This window comes from Lampris incognitus, chromosome 11 (assembly GCF_029633865.1).
Source record: "Lampris incognitus isolate fLamInc1 chromosome 11, fLamInc1.hap2, whole genome shotgun sequence".
NCBI lineage: Eukaryota > Metazoa > Chordata > Actinopteri > Lampriformes > Lampridae > Lampris > Lampris incognitus.
Genome location: NC_079221.1, coordinates 12,290,517 through 12,313,385, shown reverse-complemented (window position 1 = coordinate 12,313,385; position 22,869 = coordinate 12,290,517). Strand labels below are relative to the sequence as shown.

At 47.9% G+C, this 22,869-nt stretch overlaps 1 protein-coding gene across 1 annotated transcript in view; it reads left to right on the top strand.

Annotated features, from left to right (window-relative positions):
* Window positions 1-22,869, top strand: part of il1rapl1a (interleukin 1 receptor accessory protein-like 1a) — a 164,335-nt gene that overhangs the window by 99,670 nt on the left and 41,796 nt on the right. The window contains 1 exon segment of the mRNA XM_056289885.1: window positions 7,939-7,961. Coding sequence (XP_056145860.1) covers window positions 7,939-7,961 — 23 coding nt within the window.

Here is a 22,869-nt window from a genome sequence, read left to right as displayed (position 1 = left end):
ACACACACACACACACTGTGTGTGTGTGTGTGTGTGTCCCTGTGCTGTGTACAGTGCTCATCTTTAATTGCCATCTGCAATCTGCATGCTGAACACAGTCAGTAATTTGAGCAACCCAGCATGGAGCAAAGGACTGAGACTCATTTACATGTGTGTAACACTCTCTCTCTCGCTCTCTCTCTTTCTATCTCTCTGTCTCTCTCTCTCTCTCTCAATCTCACTTTCTCTATATGTCTGTCATTATCATTCCTTCTCTCAAACTTCCTCCGGTTTCTAAACAGATAGCAGACCAATTACACAGCCTTTTAACTGTTCCCCGCTCTCTCTGTCTGTCTGTCTGTCTGTCTGTCTGTCTGTCTGTCTGTCTGTCTGTCTGTCTGTCTGTCTCTCTCTCTCTCTCTCTGTCTCTCTCTCTGTCTGTCTGTCTGTCTCTCTCTCTCTCTCTCTCGCTCTCTCTCTGTATGTCTGTCTGTCTGTCTGTCTGTCTGTCTGTCTCTCTCTCTCCTGTGTCTGTCTGTCTGTCTGTCTCTCTCTGTCTGTCTGTCTCTCTGTCTGTCTCATTCCCTCTCTGTGTCTATCTGTCGATCTAGCGATCTACCTACCTATCAGTCTATCTATCTATCTATCTATCTATCTATCTATCTATCTATCTATCTATCTATCTATCTATCTATCTATCTATCTATCTATCTATCTATCTATCTATCTATCTATCTATCTATCTATCTGCCTGCCTGCCTGCCTGTCTGTCTGTCTGTCTGTCTATCTATCAGTCTATCTATCTGCTGGGGTAGGTGAAACAGCTGTCTCACAGCAGTGTGTGCATGTGTGCCTGCTCTCCGTGCAGTTTTTTTCATTTTCCACCATTGGGTTTTTGCTGCAGACGTTGTTCAGTTGACTGTGATTGGCAGAGGCCTGCTGTTATCTGAGAAGTGTTTGGCTAGCGGGGCCAGAATCTGGCCTGGGCGGAGGCCGCAGGCAGAACGGCCAGTGACACGCGGTGAAGGGGGAGTGTGGGGTTGACACTGACATCACCGGTCAGGACACCACTCAGAAATTGATGAGGAATTATATGAAATAAAAAAACGATTAAACTATTTCTTCAAACTCAGCCCGTTGTCAGGATGAGAGCTGCTGTTTCATCCTCGTAGCTGTTCCGCGTATTCGCCTCCTCCTCCTCCTCCTCCTCCTGTCTCTCCTCCTCTCTTAACCATGCTCTCCGTTTCCTGCCCTGTGTTATCAGTGTTAAATAAAGGAGGGATGAGTTTTTAACTAGCGGCTTTACTTTCTTAATAACTGCCCTCTGTGGAAATAATAACCCCACAGACACGGAAATACTACCCACCGGTAGCTAAGCAACAAGCATGCAGCTGGTGTTGGGCGCGTGTGTGTGTGTGTGTGTGTGTGTGTGTGTGTGTGTGTGTGTGTACATACACATATTGTCATTGGTTTGAACTGGTATGCTTTTATCCTCCACTTTTAACACTTGTACTTTATTATAGGGGGCGTTGTTGTTTTGTGGTTCATAAATCAGGTTAAACGCCGTGCTCGAGTTAAACAACTTAGAAGATTTTCTAACGATTTCAAAGATGGTGTGCTCAGGTGCTTTTCTGGGCTGTTCAAACAAACATTTCGTCGTCGCTGTCTCAGTCACTCATTTTTATTTTCTTGTATTTTTTTGTCCCTTCTGTCTATAAGCCCCTGAAACTCTGAAGAAAACAGCTGATCTGCGGACGGCATAATACAGTGCATGGCAGAGTTACTTTTATGCGTAGGGATACGGAAGTCCTATGGTTGAGAAAATGTAGTGCCAAAAAAAACAGTGGTCTAACGGTAAGGTAAAGTGGCGAAAATACTCTAAATGAAGTGTACGCTTGAGCTGATACTGATTTTTTTTTTAGGTGCGACCTCCCCCCCCTTTTTTTCCCTTCCTAATTGTATCCGGCCAATTACCCCACTCGTCCAAGCCGTCCCGGTCACTGCTCCGCCCCCTCTGCCGATCCGGGGAGGGCTGCAGACTACCGCATGCCTCCTCCCATACATGTGGAGTCGCCAGCCGCTTCTTTTCACCTGACAGTGAAGAGTTTCGCCACGGAGATATAGTGCATGGGAGGATCACACTATTCCCCCCAGTTCCCCCTCCCCCCTGAACAGGTGCCCTGACCAACCAGAGGAGGCGGTAGTGCAGCGACCAGGACACATACCCACATCCGGCTTCCCAACCTCAGACACGGCCAATTGTGTCTGTAGGGATGCCCGACCAAGCTGAAGGGTAACACAGGGATTCGAACCAGCGATCCCCATGTTGGTATATACTATAGGCAACGGAGTAGACCGCTACACTACCCGAATGCCCCCAAATGCAAAAGTCTTGATGCATGTTCAATAATCCAGGTGAAGAAATCCCAGAAAGTTGAATCAGTTCATCTGGACACAACGTTTACTGAGAGAAAGGTTTCATCACTCATCTACGTGACCTCTTCAGTCTCAACTGACTGCAGGTACCCCCCCCCCTTATAAACAATACAGTGGCATCACGACTGAAACCAACAATCCGCTTCATATGCAAATATGGGCGTGACCATAAACTAGAGTTTCAATGGCCATGTGTACTATTCACAGAAGATTGGGGAATAGTTGCAATCAGCATTGTAAGATGGTGACAGATGTACTCTTAGGCGCCCCCCTCGGTTCAGGGATGGTCATTCCCTCTTAACATAGATGGCCTCTTTGACTCCTGTTCAAACCAGTGTTCCTCCCTATCAAGGATGTGCACATGCTCATCCTTGAGAGAGTGGCCCCTGGCCTGTAGATGGTGTAGACTGTGGAGTCCTGGCCTGACGTGTTAGCTCTCCTGTGTTGTGCCGTCCTCTTGGCCAGCGTCTGTTTAGTTTCCCTGGTGTACAAGTGCAGTGTGTGCACAACCTAAGTTTCTCGATTTCTGGAAAAAAAAAAGGATATTTGATGCACACGTGTGTGTGTGTGTGTGTTTCTCTCTGTCTCTTCTGTGTGTGGACTGTCGTTGGCCACGTCCTCCGCTGCTCCTCCCCGCTCCCTTTAAAATCTAAGGTTTTAGTTTTAGTCAAACATGATGAGATCCCACTTTTATCTCCTTCCATCTGGTTTACGATGACCTATGACATCAATACAGAACCAGTCACATGATGTTTGACTTTAACAATAGACACTATGAGGAAACGACATGAAACAATGCAGGGCAACTCATATGGTATCACTACATTCAAACGGCTTGTTCATCATGTGATGTGGCATGGTGGTGCAGTGGTAAGCGCGGTCGCCTCACAGCAAGAAGGTCCTGGGTTCAAACCCCCTGGGGTAGTCCAACCTTGGGGTCATCCCAGGTTGTCCTCTGTGTGGAGTTTGCATGTTCTCCCCGTGTCTGTAGTGGGTTTCCTCCGATTTCCTCCCACAGTCCAAAGACATGCGGGTCAGGTGAATCGGCCATACTAAATTGTACCTAGGTGTGTGTGTGTGGGCCCTGTGGTGGCCTGTCCAGGGTGTCTCCCTGCCTTCCGCCCAATGACTGCTGGGATAGGCTCCGTGACCCTGAGGGCAGGATAAGCGGTTTGGATAACGGATGGATGGCTAGTTCATCATTAGAACCTCGTGAAAAACGGCAGTGTGATGTCCATATTATGAACTGGCCGATCAATGAAGGCTTTTTACTTGTTTGATACCAGAATAGTTGCTGTCGTTTTCTCTAAGAGTTGATAATCCTGCTAAAGAGCACCTTCTGGTCACTGGATGGCTGAATCTTTTGGTCCCTGCAGGAGCACTTGGCTGATATGGCGAGGATCTATTTAACCACTATCGCTTGTCCTATCTCTCCATCTTTCTCCTTTGTACCGCAGTCCACTTTCACGTTTCCATATATCTCCTGTTAAACCACGGTAATGAGCTCCTTGCGTATGCATCACATGCACGGATGACGGGGCTGGGGTCTCTGTTGCTTATTTCACGTGCCTGTGGTCTTATCTAAATCCCCTCTCATATACCAGGGGTGTCACGGTAATGAGAGATGCGTGCATGGCGATAGTGATTATATGGTCTGATTCACATCCAAACAGAAGAAATGCTCCATTTAGCATCCAGGCCAAATCCTTAACCCGGGGGGTGGGGGCACAGAGCTTCATCGCACCGTGTTATGTAAGAAGACCTCAGTCAGCTTTCCATGTGCTCTTCTGTGAAAGCGAGGGAGGACCTTCATACATACATATATATTTGAGGGCTCCGCTGAAAGACCCGCTTCTGTTTGATTTTATTTGACATCTTGCTGGTCTGGCGGTGACCTCTACGTTTCAAGTAAAGTGTGTCTGAACTGATGGAGACATCCTCGCCCATTTTACACCCCGCAGGCCTTTCTCCTCCTCTCTCCTCCTCTTTCAACTCCGGCAGCTGTCACAGTCTGTCTCTGGCACCGGCCAGAGTCACAGCTATACTTTCCATTGAGGTGAGTTCAAAGGAGGCGAGCTTATCCTTCTTGGAGGGGAGATCTCCCCCTGTCTGACCCCCACTCCTCCTTATGGCACCCCCCCCCAGCCCTGTTCTGGCACTGCCGCTGTGTTTCACCTCAGGTGTTGACCTTAATCTTCCACCTGTTATATGAACTTATTCCATGGTAACAGAGAACGCTGGTCTCTGATTGGCTCCAGGGTGTGCGTTAAAATCAATGCACACGTAGGTTGGCTCAAATTTAATTGCTGTTCTAAATTCATATGCTGGTTACAAAGTTACTATGTAACCATAGCAACACACTGGATTAGTGGCAAGACCGCTAAACATCCAAAGCCCAAAGGTACTTCCGCCGGAAAGAACGGTACACCACTCTGAAAATGTCCACCAGGGGCGCTCAAAGCAGAGTAAATGTAAAATGAATGGGGGTCAATAGGTAAATTTCACTAAATCACAGACCATTGCAATTTAGGGAATTATCCTTCTATATTAGCTATTTCCTATAAAGACTGTGTCCCCACCGGATAGAAATGTATAACACTCAACTGTTATATGACTTACATTTTGAGAAAATTTAGCTTTTTTTTCTCTTATTCTGCAAGTGACATCATCATGTCACACATCTTGTTCAGCCAACACAGCCGATCAGGGTTGTTTAACGTCACGGCTATGCTAGCTAGCGTCTGAAGAAATTGTATAGGTTGAGACTCAAGTGCCCTTTCTGATTAATGGCGTTTTAGGGAGCTTTCACGCCTGTACTTCGTTTGCTTTGTTCCAAATTAGGGGCTGATTCCATACAAATGTTCCCGAACGCCCCCAGGTTCGTCTGTGTTCACACGGCAACATTTTTAGAGTGGACCGAGCCTGTAAACAAACGCCACAAGCAAAACCTTCTCTCATTACTAAGATGTTTTACAGTCCAACGATAATTTTGAAGAACCCAGAACATAAACACAACTAATGCAATCAAAAATGGAGCAACAACAGCATACATGGATGCTTGTTGTAACAGGTTTGTGGTTTGTTTGCCAGTGTCAGTATATGAACTTTATGTTCGATTTGAGAGAGAAGCATGGTAACATATCCAGGATGTTATTTATTATGATATATTGTGATAAGAAGATGTGATGCTGCAGTGAGACACCATAGGAGATGGCGAGCACTGGTGGGCCAGGGCGCACACGAGTTGCTCCGCTTCGTTTGGCCGATTGATTTCTCACCACAAACGAAGCAACCCTGAGTACAATTGGAACTGTGCCGAGACCACCTCCTGTAGGTGGCCTCGTTCGACTTGTTTTGGTCTGCATCTGAATGCGATTGCTGTGTTCCCATATGCCCAGGCGAATCGATCCTTGAGGGAAATGCTGCAGGGTTCCTTTCAGCCGCTCCAAACGAGCTACGTGGGAAAGCGTCCTGAGAGTATTTTGACACATCACCTTCCAAAACCTATACAACAAAAGAAGAGTGACAGTTGTCCTGTCACATGAAGTACGTTTTTAGCCACATAGCGGTGTCTCAGCCCTACCACCCATTCATTTAGATGGTCACACCTAGTGGTGGTGGAGGACACTCACAAATGAAGGAACAATGGAAGCGATAGCGAGTGGTGGATCTGATTCAGAAGTCCAAAGTGTTCAGCAAAAAAATAAGTGGGCCTCCGGGTAGCCTGCCACACAGGGATTGCCGATTCAAATCCTTGTGTTACCTCCGGCTTGGTCAGGCATGTCTGCGGGTGGGAAGCCAGGTATGTGTCCTGGTCGCTGCACTAGTGCCCCCTCTAGTCGGTCGGGGGTGCCTGTTCGGGGGGGGGGACTGGGGGAATAGTGTGATCCTCCCACGCGCTACGCCCCCCTGGCGAAACTCCTCACTGTCAGGTGAAAAGAAGCGGCTGGTGACTCCACATGTATGGGAGGAGGCATGTGGTAGTCTGCAGCCCTCCCTGGATTGGCAGAGGGGCTGGAGTCGAGACCGGGATGGCTCGGAAGAGAGGGGTAAGTGGCCGGGTACAATTAGGAGAAAAAGGGGGGGGGTTCCCAAAATAAATAAATAAGTGAATGTTTTTAGTTTAGTAGCAGCAGTAGTAGGACTTAATTTGTCTCCAGAGGGACAATTGGTTTTGCAGCAGTATGAACAGTTACAACACGAGATAAAAACACACAAGGCAGTTAAATACAACATGTTAACACAGAATAAAAACATAGCGTGTACATAAATTAGAATAGATTAAAACAATCTTAAAATCAGGTGTGGTTGGGTGGACAAGCTGATATTTCCTGTTTATATTCGAGCTTCAGAGTGAAATGGCTGACGGTGTGAAGGAGGGTTTGGATCTGTTGGTTTTGGCTTGCAATGGGGAACCAAAAGACAAAAGTCTGAAACTCTGTGTGCTGTCAGGCAGGACGGATTCTGCTTCAACAGCGGTCTGTTCTCAGATCAGACAGAACCTGTGATAGCGCCACAGACCTTGATCACCTTTGTCAATGCACCTTTCTGTTGTAGATTGAGAGAAGCATACCAAGCGATAAAAAGAAAAAGTAAAATATCAACTCCAGAAAAGATCTATGAAGCGAAGTCATGAGGGACCTGTCAACATGCCAGCTCCCTCGCACACCAAGGACGCTGCTGGCCTTTAGCTTAATATCAGTTAGAACGCCCAAGTTCTGCTACGACTCAATCATCTACATCCAGGCCATTGTAGTGTTGATGGTGCCGGAGTGATGAGGTCTGAAATCAGTACACATGTCCTCGGTCTTTGTCACATTTAATTCCCACAAGGCTTCCTGACACAAGTTTAAAAAATAACGTATGACGACAGGGCCACGGGACATTTCATCCTCCTTCAGGAGGCTCACCATAACTGTGTCATCTGCGAACACCACAGTGCGGTGGTGTTCAACCTCACGGCGGCAGTTATCGGTGTACAGGATGTGTACAGGAGAGGAGAGCGTGACCAAGTGACCACGATATGAGCAGGATAATCCACTCCGAGATGTGCGTTATAGGATTTTAACACACACCTTGTCGAGGATTATCCCTTACTTATGTCATTTGGTGGATCTCCTTTTTTTTTTTTTTTTTTTTTTTGTCATTTGTCTGGTCATGTTTCCCGACACAAGCCGGGCAACCAGACAACCAGAAGGAGGCGTCTTCTCTCCTCTCCACTGTCTTTTGTTACTTTTTCATCTTTTTCCTCTTACTTGCATTTTGCCCTCTGCAGAACCGCTCTCCTAATCACTTGCACGCCCCTATTAGAGCCAACATGACCTTTTTGTGTGTTGGCAGTTTCCTGGGTGACCTTTAAAGAGTCGAGCGGGCTGAGAGCAGCTGTGGATGGAGTGGAGCATAATGCGGGGCTAATGTGGACTCCATCACCGCGCTCGGCAAGAGCGCAGAGAGCCATTATAGCTCTTTGTCCTCAACTGGAAAATTAGAAAATTAGTCACCTTTACGTCCATATGCGTGTAGCTGAGCTTACCGCGGCTCCTCCAGCCTCCTCTGCCGCTGTGCTCCTCTGAGGAGCAGGCCCTCCAGATCGCCTCATGTTCCACAAGTGATCTGTCACTTCCGCTCCTGTGCTTTTTTTCCCCTGCCTTTCCATCACTCGCCGTTGCTCATTTGCTTCAGACTCTCGCCCCTGTTCTCTCTCTCTCTCTCTCTCTCTCTCTCTCTCTCTCTCTCTCTCTCTCTCTCTCTCTCTCTCTCTCTCTCTCTCTCTCTCTCTCTCTCTCTCTCTCTCTCTCTCTCTCTCTCTCTCTCTCAGTCCTCTCTCTCTCAGTCCTCTCGATCCCTCCCCCTCTCTTCAGATCTCGCTTACTGGAGCAAGTATTTGGTGGCGTTGGCTTTATTTTCTCAGACACCAAGACTGAAATGACAAATAAATAGTTATTATCTGCCTGCTTACAGCGGCAGCCATTGTGTTGCTGAGGATGTCCACTGACGTCCGTCCACTTTATCTGTAACGGAGAGGTGGAATTAACTGGAGACTTCTTCCCACCTTGTTGTCTTTCTGTTGCTCTGTGAAGGAGACAGCACGTTTGGCGTCGTCTTTTCTTTTAACTCTTGCCCACTGCTAAACGATAATTAGATTAAAGATATTACACACCATACATACATCTTAACCCATTAGCGCAGGAAGGGTAGTGGGTGCACCCCCCCACACAGTAAAACATACCTTTGTTTTAAACCATGGGCTAGCATTTTTAATCATAAACACTCCATTCCAAATCTGCTACACACACCTTACAAACAAAACGATGACATCATGCTGTAGCCAGCGGGGGAGGCGGTCGCTCTGACTGTTGGCGGTTCTGCTCTGGGGGAGCGCAATGGCTGATGGGACTGTTAATGTTGTATTTAAAATGGTGTTTTAATGATGTGGTGTTCACGTTGTGGTTATTCTTGTGTTGTTGTTTTGGGGGTTTGACTCAGACTGAGTAGGAGACCGTTTACTGACTGTAGGACCGTGACTGGGGTTGATGTCATCACTGGGGACATGGTGGGGGTGGGGGTGGGGGGCTCATGACGTTGTTGTCAGTTCTGGTCCGTTCTGGCCGGTGTGAATAAAAGAGCACTCCTGGGGTCGTGTGGTGTAATGGGGGGGGGGGCGGGAGTTGAGATTAAAACAGGATCTCTGCCTCTCGACTCTTTCTTCCACGCCAGCTCGCCACAATACTGTTGGTTTTAGTCGGCGGCCCCCCCTACTTAAAACGTCTTCCCGCACGCCTGCCTTAACCCGCTACCCACGGCTTTATGGTTGTGTTTAATGTTCAGAAACTGGCTTTCTAAAGCCCAGACTTGGTTCATCTTCACGGATTTTCTTCTCTGCCATTTGTTTTGTTTTTTCATTCTATCTCAGAGGTTTCCCCCATGATCAGCACAAATACAAGAAGCACGGCGTCCCCCTTTATGTGTCCTGCAGCTCTGGACATACTGAACTGTCTCTACCTGTCTTACTGTCTGTCTGCCTATCTGTCTGTCTGTCTATCCTTATTGTCTGTCTGTCTATCTGTCCTTATCGTCTATCCTTCTTGTTGACCGTCTATCCTTATTGTCTGTCTATCTGTCTGTCTGTCTGTCTGTCCTTATTGTCTGTCTGTCCGTCCATCCTTCTTACCATCTGTCTACCTATCTATCTGTCTGTCTACCTGGATGTCCATCTATCCATCTTACTGTGTCTCTGTCTACATGTCTGTCTGTCTGTCTGTTGCTCTCTTTCTTCTTTCTCTCTCTCCCTTCTAATTCTGTGTGTGTGTGTGTGTGTGTGTGTGTGTGTGTGTGTGTGTGTGTGTGTGTGTGGGTGTGTGTGTGTGGGTGTGTGTGTGTGTGTGTGTGTGATAGTATAACCAACAGAGCAGTTTTAGTCCCTTTTCGAATTTAACTCCATTTGTGGAACAAATAACTTTTCCATTCCCCGTATTCCCTGTGCTCTGCAGGCCATGCAGCTTTTGAACAATGTGAATTGACAACATGCACATGCAAAGGTAACACAAGGATACGCGTGTGCATGCGCACACACAACCTACAAACCTACACAAGCGTGGATAAATACATGCAATGTCACATCAGTGTGGCGTTGTTGCTGTGATCGGCTATGTGGCTGCATATACCACTGAAGGAGCTCGAACCATTTCTAACCATTACTAATGACTCGAACCAGTCACCTGCTAAGCAGCCCTCATGTCCCCCGCCTGGCTCTCGTTTTCCTCCCCATCTACCTTGGGAGTTTTGTCGACTGGACTTGCTGATGGTGCGTACCTGCCAGTCACACCCAAAGTCACCTCCTGCCACCCTCTGCAGGCTCAGAGCCCGCATCCGAAGAAGTAGCGGCTTTCCTCATCAGTGTGGCCACGCAGCCAACAGAGCGTTCATTTTCCCTGTGCATGCATGCTGCGTCCATGCACACACATGAACACGCAAAACACACACGTGTGTGAAATACACAAAGGGGGGGGGCGGTAAAATCTCCAGTCAGGTACTACGACATGTCATTTTCATTTTGATTATTCCAGCTGCTCTGGAGAGATGTGCTTGTCTTAGTGGGCATTGCAGTGCATTGCAGTGGAAAAGTACAGAATGGTAATGATATCCTACAGGAGAAGTTCCAGTCGCGCAGCGATAATCATTTCTACAGGATTAAGTCCTGACCCACATCAGCCCGGCATATTAGTATTCTGAGAGAGTAATGCGGCAAGACTCCTCACAGACTAAATACCCGCAGCTGATAGGATGGGAACGAGGAAGGGAAATAAGGAGCGAGAGAGGGGGAGAGAAAGAGAGAGTGAGGGAGAGAGGAGAAAATATATATCTATATTGAATAACATGAGAAAGAAAGTCAGCTTCAAGCATGTGTCAGGCCTTGGCTGTGCGTTGTGTGTGTGTTTATTTGGTGTGCATTTTTAAGATGATGTCCCCCCCCCTCCCCGGCAGCCAAAGTCGAGAGCCGTGCACCCTGCATCCATTTGCATCTTAACAGCGGGGCTGAACCGGAGAGGTGTCTCTGAGATTCATAATATTACTTTGCCAATTGATGGCTGAGCTGGTGAGCAGAGGAGGGACTCCATTCCACGCCGGCCCATTTCATCAATTTTTTTATTTTTTTCACTGAGCGTCGGCATTTTAGCGCAGATGGCCTTCGCTATGTGTGAGGGCCAAAATATTGATATTTTCAACCGGGGCTTGATCGATAAAAGAACCAGATTTGAAAACACAAGCAAAAGGGCAGAGTGTTTCTCACATAATGTAGAACACCTTGTCCGCCTGCGGGCCTTCTATTGAACCACCGCTCCTGTCTCACACCACTTATTCCCTGCTTGGCTTATCAATAATGCAAGCTCCCGTTTGTTCATTGATAGATGTCGTGTGGTATACTCAGAAGCGGTGATGCTCGAGGCGTCCGGGTAGTGTGGCGGTCTATTCCGTTGCCTACCAACATGGGGATCGCCAGTTCGAATCCCCGTGTTGCCTCTGGCTTGGTCGGGCGTCCCTACAGACACAATTGGCCGTGTCTGCGGGTGGGAAGCCGGATGTGGGCAGGTGTCCCTGTCACTGAACTAGCGCCACCTCTGGTCGGTCGGGAGCGCCTGTTCGGGGGGAGGGGGAACTGGGGGGAATAGTGTGATCCTCCCATGCGCTACGTCCCCCTGGCGAAACTCCTCACTGTCAGGTGAAAAGAAGCAGCTGGTGACTCCATATGTATCGGAGGAGGCATGTGGTAGTCTGCAGCCCTCACCGGAGCGACAGAGGGGGTGGAGCAGCGACCGGGATGGTTCGGAAGTCCAACATCCGATGGAAATTCAAAGTTAAAATTCTATCCGTCCATCTCTCTATCTCTGTCTCTTTTTTCAAACTACTCAGATGATTGCTTCCTCTAATGATGAGTAATAATATATCTGTCTCGGTCTCCCTTCCTTCCTTCCTCCCTCCCAGTGTGAGTGTGTGTGTGTGTGTGTGTGTGTGTGTGTGTGTGTGTGTGTGTGTGTGTGTGTGTGTGTGTGTGTGTGTGTGTGTGTGTGTTTGTTGTGACTTTTGCTGCTGATTATTATAACAAGCCACAGTGAACACAGAGTCTCTGTTGGGAGTGTGGGTGAAAATTTGTTTTATATTCATTTCGGTTCTTCCCCTGCCCGCTGGGACGTCGCTGAAGATATTCACTTATTATAAATAATATTGCTGTTATGATACCGCCTCCCCTCATCCTCCCCCAAGCGACTGAGAGAACCAATTTTGCCGTAGTTTCTTATACCCTATAGAGTGAATGTGGAAACTGATGAACACAGGAGAGGGTTCGCACATGGACTCGCTCGGTCCTCGTAAGATTAAACGGAGCTAAGTTGAGCGTGGTTGAGCAGATTATGTTTGAGGGTTATTTGTGTTTGCTGCCGTTGTTTGTTAAAATGGTAGCGGCTCATATCGGTTGATGATGCTGAGCTCAACGAGAGGGCAGGAGGAGGAAAGCCTAAAAAGTCATGTATGATTGTGGTATGTACACACACGCATGCGCACGCGCGCACACACACTCACATTTCAGCACACATGCACAAAGGTACATGCCAAAACACACACCCACACACACACACACACACACACACACACACACAGGACAGCGAGTGGGAGAGTTGTAGAGCGGGCTTAGTCTCATGTGGTGTATCTGATTTTTCTTTTATAGCTGAAGATAAAGGTCATATTAAGTGTGTAAATGTTTTGGGCTTTTTCCTATCTGAAGCCACACACACACACACACACACACACACACACACACACACACACACACACACACACACACACACACCCATGCAAAAAGGTACATGCAAACACATACATGCAAAAACACACACACACACGTGTGTGCACACACGCACACGCAAAAAGGTACGTGCACACACACACACACACACACACACACACACACACACACACACACACACACACACACACAACATGTTTGCAGCTGGCGGTATGTAAATGTTGGCGGTGTGTATTTCTGAGTGGATCTCAGGGCCACTTGTCTGGGTAATGAATTACCTCGCTGCCTCTCTGGTAATACCTGTCTCTTTATGGATTCAATTATGCTCCGCCATCAGGCACAGCCCCTGTTGTCACACGCACAATAATCACTCACACTTTGTCCCAGCCCGGCATGCCACGGATAAACCTGGACGCCGCTGTACTGTTAAGTGATGGAACGGTCCTTATTCATCATCCCCAGATTGGCTGCCATGATAAGTGAGCGTGTGAGTCCGGCATTGTGTTCTTATCTCCCGTGAAGATGAAGGTAAACATGGAGGAAGATCAGTTTTAACATTGAAATAGAATAGATTAACTTTGGGCAGGTTGGCGGTTACCTCGCCACAGTTGTGTTTAATTTAGTATGTAGTGTGACGCTGCAGTAATTACTAAGTAATTACCGAGTCACATGGTATGAATAAATCAAGGCGTAGCAAAGCGGATGAGTGGAGGAAGACGCTCGACATGAAGGGAAGACAGTCGGGATTTGAGGAAAATATCGGCCCAAACCCTGAAGGTGCGGTGAAAAACCAGTACCGGAATAAAAGTAGATGTAAACATGACATTTTTGTTTTTAATTAATGGTAAAAGAAGTATAGTCGAGTTTAAAAAAGCAGTTACACACAGCGTGCAGGTTAGATTCACACAGGGTCGGTCATCAGGGTCGGTCATCTGAGACCAAAAAAAAGCTAAACTGCACTTCCTGTGAACAAGCACAGGCAATCCAATTCCAGCCGCAACAGCAATATAAAATGAAACATAAAACACCTTTAATGAGCATGGCAGAACCCGCCAGCGTGTTTTAAATATGCATTTAGATTAGTCTTAGTTTATTTGTTTGCACATACATTTAGAAAAAGTGTACATGTGAGCAGAGAACGTGCAGGAGAGACCGAGAGGCCCTGCAGAGCTTGCCGAGTGGTCCCCCCATAGCGGTCACGCGGGTCAAGCCATGTACGTTTACTACATTACCATGTGTACTCAAAGAAGGTTGAATCGGTTCATCTGGACACAATGTTTACTGAGAGACACGTCTCATCACTCATCTAAGTGACCTCTTCAGTCTCAACTGACTGCAGGTACCCCCCCCCCCCCATAAACAATACAGTGGCATAACGACCGAACCAGTGATTAGTTTCATATGCAAATTACTGTGACCTTTAACTAGAGTTTCAATAGCCATGTGTATTATTCACAGAGGGTTGGGAAATGTTTGTAATCACAGCATTGTAAGATGGTGACAGATGTACTCTTAGCCCCCCCCCCCCCGGTTCAGGGAAGGTCGTTCCCTCTTCACATAGATGGCCTCTTTGACTCTCTGTTCAAACCAGCATTCCTCCCTATCAAGGATGTGCATGTCCTCATCCTTGAAAGAGTGGCCACTGGCCTGTTGATAGGTGTAGACTGCGGAGTCCTTGATTCCGTATGTGGCGGGAATGTCAGAACAGTGGAGACGTATATTTTCCACACACCGCATCTTGGTTGCTTTCAAACCCCAAAACACACTGTGCAAGAAATTGGTCCACCCTGAGGATCAGGTCCCCCGGCACAAACAGGGCAATATAGTGTACGCTGTTAAGTGCCGGGAGGATCACCTTGACTTGTACATCAGGGAAACTAAACGGACGCTTGCCAAGAGGATGGCACAACACAGGAGAGCTAACGCGTCAGGCCAGGACTCCACAGTCTACACCATCTACAGGCCAGTGGCTGCTCTCTCAAGGATGAGGATGTGCACATCCTTGATAGGGAGGAACACTGGTCTGAACGGGGAGTCAAAGAGGCCATCTATGTTAAGAGGGAACGACCATCCCTGAACCAAGAGGGCATCTGTCGCCATCTTACAACGCTGTGATTGCGACTATTCCCTAATCCTCTGTGAAGAGTACACATGGCCATTGTAACTCTAGTAAATGGTCATGCCCATATTTGCATATGAAACCGATCACTGTTTTGGTCGTTATGCCACTGTATTGTTTATAAGGGTGGAGATACCTGCAGTCAGTTGGGACTGAAGAGGTCACTTAGATGAGTGATGGAAACGTGTCTCTCAATAAACGTTGTGTCCAGATGAACTGATTCAACTTTCTGTGCTAAGTTTCAAGTGTAAAGGCAAAGTTAGGCCATGAGCAGTTCAATATCAGCAGGCCTGGCAAAGGCAGATGAATTGTAAAGTATGATAGCACCCTGCAGGAATGATCGCCTGTATTGCTGCTTAAAACAACGGGGTTGAACGAGACTGTTGCTAAAGGTGCTCTTTAGCTTGGCTAACATGTTCTGTAGGGGGTGTGAGCCATTGCCCAGGAGCACCAGTAGTTTAGCCAGCATTCTGTCCTCCACCACCTCCTTCAGTGTGGCCAGCTTGGATTAAATAACAGACCCAGCCTTCTTTATGAGTTTATTCAGTCTGTTGGCATCCTTTGCTTTGATGCCTTCGGCCACCTTCAGCTGCAGGTGGTTTTCACAACGCGATCCACGAGGCCCTTGTACTCCTCCTGGCCACCCTCCACACACCCCACGATGGCAGTGTCATCTGAGAATTTCTGCAGATGACAGGATTCGGAGTTGTACTTGAAGTATGATGTGTAGATGAACAGGAAGGGAGATAGTGCAGTCCCCTGGGGGGCCCTGATGTTACTCACCAGACATGCAGACACACAGCTCTGTAGCCTAGCAAACTGCAGTCTGTCCATCAAGCAGTCCAGTTTACCCTTCAACAGTGTAGGCTGGATAGTTTTGAAGGCGCTAGAAAAGAACATGATCTGCACTATATTGTTGGGTCTGTCCAGGAAGGAGTAGGCCCTCTGCAGCAGGTATATTATTGGATTTTCCACACCCATATGTGGCTGATACACAAACTGCAGGGGGTCTTATGATGAGCACATCAGTGGTCTGAGGTATGCTAAAACCAATCTGTTCATGAACCTTAATTATGTGAGAGATTAGTGCTATTGGCCTGTAGTCATTCAGGACTGTGGGACGTCCCTTCTTAGGCACTGGCACCAGGCATGATGTTTTCCATAGCACAGGAATTCTCTTGAGGAGCAGGCTCATGTTGAAAAGGTGCTGGAGTACGCCACATAGTTGGTCAGCACACACCTTCAGCCCCAGAGGCTAATGCTGTCCGGTCCAGCAGCCTTACCCTGGTGAAGTCTCTCCAGCTCTTTCTTCACCTGGTTGGTTGTGATGTATAGTCCAGCTTGGGGAGTGGGGGACGTGGCAGGGTCTGCAGTGAATGTCAGTGGAAGGGAGAGGGGGTGTGAACGAGAACTGGGGCCTCCACTGATGGTGTCAACAGGGGAAGAATTAATGTCAGAAAGGGACAGATCTGGGGGCTGCGTGAGTGGGCAACTTAGAAGGATAGTGTGGGGGCTGCTGGAGGTGAGGGGGCATGAGTCAAACCTGTTGAAAAACTGGTTCAGCTCATTTGGCTATTCTAAATTCCCCTCAGCAGCACTCCTGCCCCTCCTCTTGGAAGCCAGTGATCCCTTTCATCCCACTCCAGACATCCCTATCCTTATTTTTCTGCAGTTTTCCATCTGGTTTAGTTCTGTAGGAGTCCTTGCTCTCCTTTAGTCTCTGTTTTAGTTCCTTTTGTACAGATTTGAGCTCCGCTCGGTCCCCTTTCCGAAAGGTTCTCTTCTTTTCATGAAACAGGGCCTTCAGGTCGCCGGTAACCCAGGATAAAGCAGCATCATTTCTCCTTTATGCCACCCTCCGTAGCTCTGTGCAAAAGTGCATTTATGATGCGTGTAACTCTGTGCATGCTTTATGTGGCACTTCTGCACATACCCACTATTGACTGAAGACATGTTGGTGTGCACAGTCCCCCAAGTACACACTTTGAAACACAGTCCATAGCTGACAGAGGACACAGGTATATGTGTTGTACACACAGTACATTTTCAGTATACTTAATTGGCTACGTTCACAGACACACACGTGTGTGTGCACGAACACACAACCACACACTCTCTGTATGGGGACAAGCGGTCTTCATTCTCCGGTGATAATTAAAAGCCAATTTCTCCGCAAAGGGATAAGCTGGGAAGGGAAAGTGAACTTTTCTGTTTCCATAGAAACCAGATTCCAGGCTTATTCTTTTAAAGCAGAAATCCTCAGAGACAAGGGGTGAAATATGAAAATAAGAGACGATGGGTTTTTTTTTTTTTTGATGTCTCCAAAATGTCACAGTCCTGCCACAGTCTCTCAGATCAATGTGAGAGAGCTCTGCTCAATTCCGAGTCGCCGTAAGACAGAGAACATATCGCATCATTAACGTGTCAGGGCATTAGCACCTATAGCCATGGGTAGCGTAAGTTGATACCGGGAAAACATGACCTATAGGATTCAGCCGCAGAGCTATGCACGCATGTGTGTTTGCAATGGAGTGTGTTCGATCACTGGGGCGGGCGGCCCCGAGGACGATACTGGTACTGTTATCTTTTCCCTGCCGCAATGGAGTATATACTATACTCTGTATGTGAACACACACACACACACACCATGCAGGAATCCAACACAGTCTGTCTCTTAGGAAATCATTGCTGTAATTAATGTCCTATTGTGCCTCCTCAAAGCCGCTCTGATTGGCTGAAAGTGATGCTGTGCCGCAGCTCCATGAAGTCCCCGCAGGTGTTTTTTATTTTTTCCCTTTTTCTAAAGTGAAATTATCCCAGCACTTCACAAATATCAGGGGACGTCATCAGGCTGTATTAGTGTGCCAACATTTCTGCTCTCCCTGGTGAGGTGGTCCCTGTGTCTCCATCCTGCTCCGCCCAAGTCAATTGTCAGCCTTGATTTAGATTTATCAACAAGCAGGCCCCCCGTGGCTGCAGCTTAATCTGCACCCAAAAGCCTGCAGCATACACACTGGTGGACATGCTGCTGGTGTGTCGGGGGGGGGGGGGGCTGATGGGACAGAAGTTGGGTCAGGCCGTGTGTCGCATTCAAGACACTCATGCAGAGCAGGAGAAAGGATGAAAAGCGTTCGTTAAAAATCAGGGCATTTCCGTGTGGAAAACGTTGCCTGGATTCGACCACACAGGATCTTCGTCAGGGTGTGGCAGGAAATAGATGTCAAATATGTTAGTCTGAATATGTGTGTTCTTGTAGTTGAATGTGTTTTTGTCTGTATGTTGCACTGCTGTAGGCTGGGCAAAATACGTAGTTAATACAAGTGTTCCTGATTCCTGACTGGAGTGCACTGTCGTCTGTGTTTGACATCTATTTCCTGCCACACCCTGACCAAGACCCTTCTGCTCAAAACCGTTTTCTACATGGACATGCCCTGATTGTTAATAAAGGCTTCGTATTCAGCATCCTACTCTGTGTCAGTGTGCCTGAAGTGAACCTTTCTTCACTGTGTGTTGTTGTACTTAAAGAGCAGCTTGTATATTCTGGAGTTCACCACCTTGAAGTTCTGCACACTTGGTCTTCCTCCTCAGTGTCAAATGACTGTCTGATTATTTGAGCGGCTATTTTGTGTTACACAGACCCCCGCTATGCAAGAAATGAAGGCGTACTTAAATGTTGTTTTACAAGTGCTGTTCCGGTGAGTTTTCCCTGGTTAAGTTTGCGTTTGAATTTCAGTGGGTTTTATTGGCTGGGCTCTGCTGCCATCCGATTAGCCTTTCACTTCCGGCTGTTTTATTCCTCTACGTTTTAACTCTTCATTTCCTTCTGTTTATGTGTTCCGTATCTCGTATACAGTGTCTTTTTGTCCATATGTGAAGCGCTTTGAATAGCCTTTGTGTATGAACTGTGCGATACAAATGTGCCTCGCCTTTTCAGATTAGGTTTGAAAGGCTGCTTTCTCCAGGTAGGAGTGCAGATCTCTGCTTCCGGGAAGTTACCGCCTGGCTTCAGACCTTTGAATCCACCCACTCCACGGAGTTGACTGATTATTCTGGTCTGGCATCGTGACATGAAACAGCGGTTTCTCGGTTGAAAAGGCGATTATCCAATGAGCACCACGGGGGGTGGTGGTGGGGGGGGGGCGATTAGCTAATCAGCGCCACTGGTGGGACTAACGCCATTGTCGAGCTGTTAGACGACGTCTTCTCAATGCCATCCGACATCTTAGTTTGGTTTTACTTTGCTCCGTTCTCAAAACCCCAGCAAAACCGGTATGTTGCCGTGGCTACGCATCAGCGTCGACTTAAAAAGATGTTAGATTCAGGCGGGTGCGTTGGTCTCTAGTGACTGGTTAGGGAAAATCGAATCCCCCTCCCCCACGGAAATTGGTTAGAGTGGAGGCCATGGAAGATGGAAATGGAGAGAAACGAATTGACAATTCTGTCTGATATCAGGTGAGGAAAGTGAAGGTGTGAAACTCATCTCATCTCATCATCAGCCGCTTCTCCGGGGTCGGGTCAGGATGGCAGCAAGCTAAGTAGGGCACTCCAGACATCCCTCTCCCCAGCAACGCCCTCCAGCTCCTCCTGGGGGATCCCAAGACGTTCCCAGGCCAGATTGGACATGTAGTCCCTCCAGCGAGTTCTGGGTCTACCCCGGGGTTTCCTCCCAGTTGGACATGCCCTGAAAACCCTCACCTATGGTCATGAGTTTTGGGTAGTGACCGAAAGGGTGAGATCGTGGATGCAAGCGGCTGAAATGAGTTTCCTCCGTAGGGTGTCTGAGCTCAGCCTTAGAGAGAGGGTGAGGAGCTCAGACACCCGAAGGGAGCTCGGAGTAGAGTCGCTGCTCCTTCACGTCGAAAGGAACCAGTTGAGGTGGTTCGGGCATCTGATTAGGACGCCTCCGGGGCGCCTTCCTTTGGAGGTGTGAAAGTGACATTTGGAAATCAATTGTAAACAGTCTATGGGCTGCACCAGTCTACGCCCACTCTGCAGCGGTTTGCCAGGTGTGTTTCATATGTGTGGAAAATGGACTGGCTTGCATTTGCTCTGCTAACTCAAACCAGTAGATTCAAACCATCTTTATCGCTGGATTTTATGCACTGTTCGATAACCGTACAGGCCGCGACCAGGTTGTAGTGGCGGGAGGCCTAATGAGGCTGAATGACATCGATATTCAGTGATTGGTTTTTACATTCACATCACATCCACGTGTTGGTATCCGACAATGCCATTATTACATCCTGCACCAATCCTGCAGCATGTTCTTTTTTTTTCTTAAATTTATTTCTGATTTTTCCCTTTTTCTCCCAATTTAGTGGCCAATCGATCCCTATTTTAATTCAAACACCCACCATCGTACATGCGTTCGCCAACTGCATCTCTCCGGCCAGCAGTCTCGAAGGAGATGCCTCGCCACTTCCGTGACGAGGCGAATCCAGGCCGAACCACTGCTTTTTCCAACACACACAGACGCATTCATGTGACGAACACAAGCCGACCCCCCCGAAGACAGCGCTGCCAATTATTGCTACTTCATCGAGTCCGGCCATCGTCGGATCTGACGAGACCGGGGCGCGAACCCCTGGTCCCCAGTGGGCAACTGCATCGACACAAAGCCGAAGCTTAGACCGCTACACCACCGCGGACCCCCCTACAGCGTGTTCTGAAAAAACAATGAGCAGGCGTTTCTCTTTTTTAGATTTTTAGAAGACTTGTCATGAGAACTTTTCACTAAACAGGAAGTCGTTTCTCTGTGGGACTTCCTGGTCCTGATTTAAACTCAAATGCTAATGGAAGTGCGTCCAGGTAGAGTAGCGAACTATTCTGTTGCCTACCAACATGGGGATCGCCGGTTCGAATCCCTTTGTTACTTGGCTTGGTCGGGTGTCCCTACAGACACAATTGGCCATGTCTGCGGGTGGGAAGCCGGATGTGGGTATGTGTCCTGGTTGCTGCACTAGTACCCCCTCTGGTCAATCTGGGTGCCTGTTCGGGGGGGAGGGGGAACTGGGGGGAATAGCGTGATCCTACCACGTGCTACGTCCCCCTGGCGAAACTCCTCACTGTCAGGTGAAAAGAAGCAGCTGGCGACTCCACATGTTTCGGAGGAGGCATGTGGTAGTCTGCAGCCCTCCCCGGATCGGCAGAGGGGGTGGAGCAATGACTGGGAAGAGTGAGTTAATTCGCCAAGTACAATTGGGGAGAAAAATCCCCAAAAAAATTGCTAATGGAAACACAAACGATAACTGCGTACCTGACTCCTTGCAGGTATGTCATGGCGTGCAGTGGCCTCAGTACAGCCGCCGCACAATAATGGGGAAAAAAAGACATTTGTATTTCAATTACAGTCATCCAAAAACCATTGGAGGGAGATGCAGCCGGGACGTACAGATGATGTACAACCTCTCCAAGCATCTTTGAGTTGCTGTAGACGGGAAAAGGTGTGATGTGACTCGGTGTCCCCCGTGTTCATGTGAACTGCTTCAGGTTGAAGTAAGCCGAGCCTTTAAAGGGGGATGAGGACGTGGCCTGATGGAGAAATGGAAGGAAAGACGAGAGAGGGGATTTAGAAGAGGAAGGAACAGTGTGATGACAAGAAGGAGGGGAAGGATGGAGAAGAAGGGGAAGGAAGGAAAGAAATGTAATGAGTGTAGTGTCTCTCTCTCTCTCCCTCTCTCTAAGCCTGTACTGAAAGAGGAGGAAGTGGTGTGTGGAGATTTGAGGGTCACGTTCCAAAGCCAGCGGCGGAGAGGAAGGACGGAATGCCAGACGAGTGATAAGAGGGAGAGGTGAAGGAGGGGTGAAGGAGGGACAGTGCCCTCCGCTTGGTCAAAGTATGATAGAAAGAAAAGTGGGTGCTGTGTGTGTGTTTGTGTGTGTTTGTATGTATCAGTGGTAGTAGGGGGTGGTTCCCCTGTAGTGAAGAGAAAGCGAAGGCAGGTAATGGAAAAAAAATAGGCCAGGGTGGACTGGCGATAAGCAAGGGCTTTGGTGGAGGAAACGAAACGGAAGAGATGAACGCCTGGAAAAAAAGGGGCATGGGAAGCTGAGGGAAAAAAGCAAGGAAGAGATATGTGGAGGATGAATAGGAGATACTTGCAGTGGGTGTCTCTCTCTCGCTCGCTCTCTGTCTCTGTCTCTGTCTCTGTCTCTCTCTCTCTCTCTCTCTCTCTCTCTCTCTCTCTCTCTCTCTCTCTCTCTCCCCCCTTCAAGAAATCAAGTGGAAAGGTGTTTGCTTTTGCATGGAGAGGAGGCATGAAAGAAGAAAGCTAAGCGAATTCTTTAGATGTGCTGTTGTCGAGACAGGGAAACATGCGTAAACTCGGAAGTGTGTGGAATAAAAGCTCCAGAGGCTGCATGAGAAGGTCCTAATTTGTGCATAAAATAATTAGGCACAGATGGGAGAGTCCTGTGGTTATTACACCACAAATGAATGTAATGGTTATTCAGGACTATTCTTAAATTATGCATGAATGTCATTTAGTCCGGAGTGGAGAGAGCATCCCAGAGTCCTGTATGGGAGGGGTTCCGATCTTAAACTGACAGTGTATTTTTTTTTTATTTCCAATTTCTTTTTTAGTTTACTTGATTATTTTTCTGCTGTTCTATCATCAGATTTCATGAGTGAATAAAATGAACAGTAAGGATCCACTTTGCTTAAAGTCCAACTCGCAGGTTAACAGCTACTCCTCATTAGGTACTATTGGCATCATTTACTGCAGGGGTTCTCAGACGTTTTGGAGCCAGGGACCCTTTATCTTCTTTTTTCGGCTGCTCCCGTTAGGGGTCGCCACAGCGGATCATCCATTTCCATCTCTTCCTGTCCTCTGCATCTTGCTCTGTCACACCAGCGATCAGCATGTCCTACCTCACCACATCCATAAACCTCCTCTTTGGCCTTCCTCTTTTCTTTTTGTCTGGTTGCTCCATCTCAGCATCCTTCTCCCAATATACCCAGCATCTCTCCTCCACACATGTCCAAACCATCTCAATCTTGCCCCTCTTGCTTTGTCTCCAAACCGTCCAACCTGAG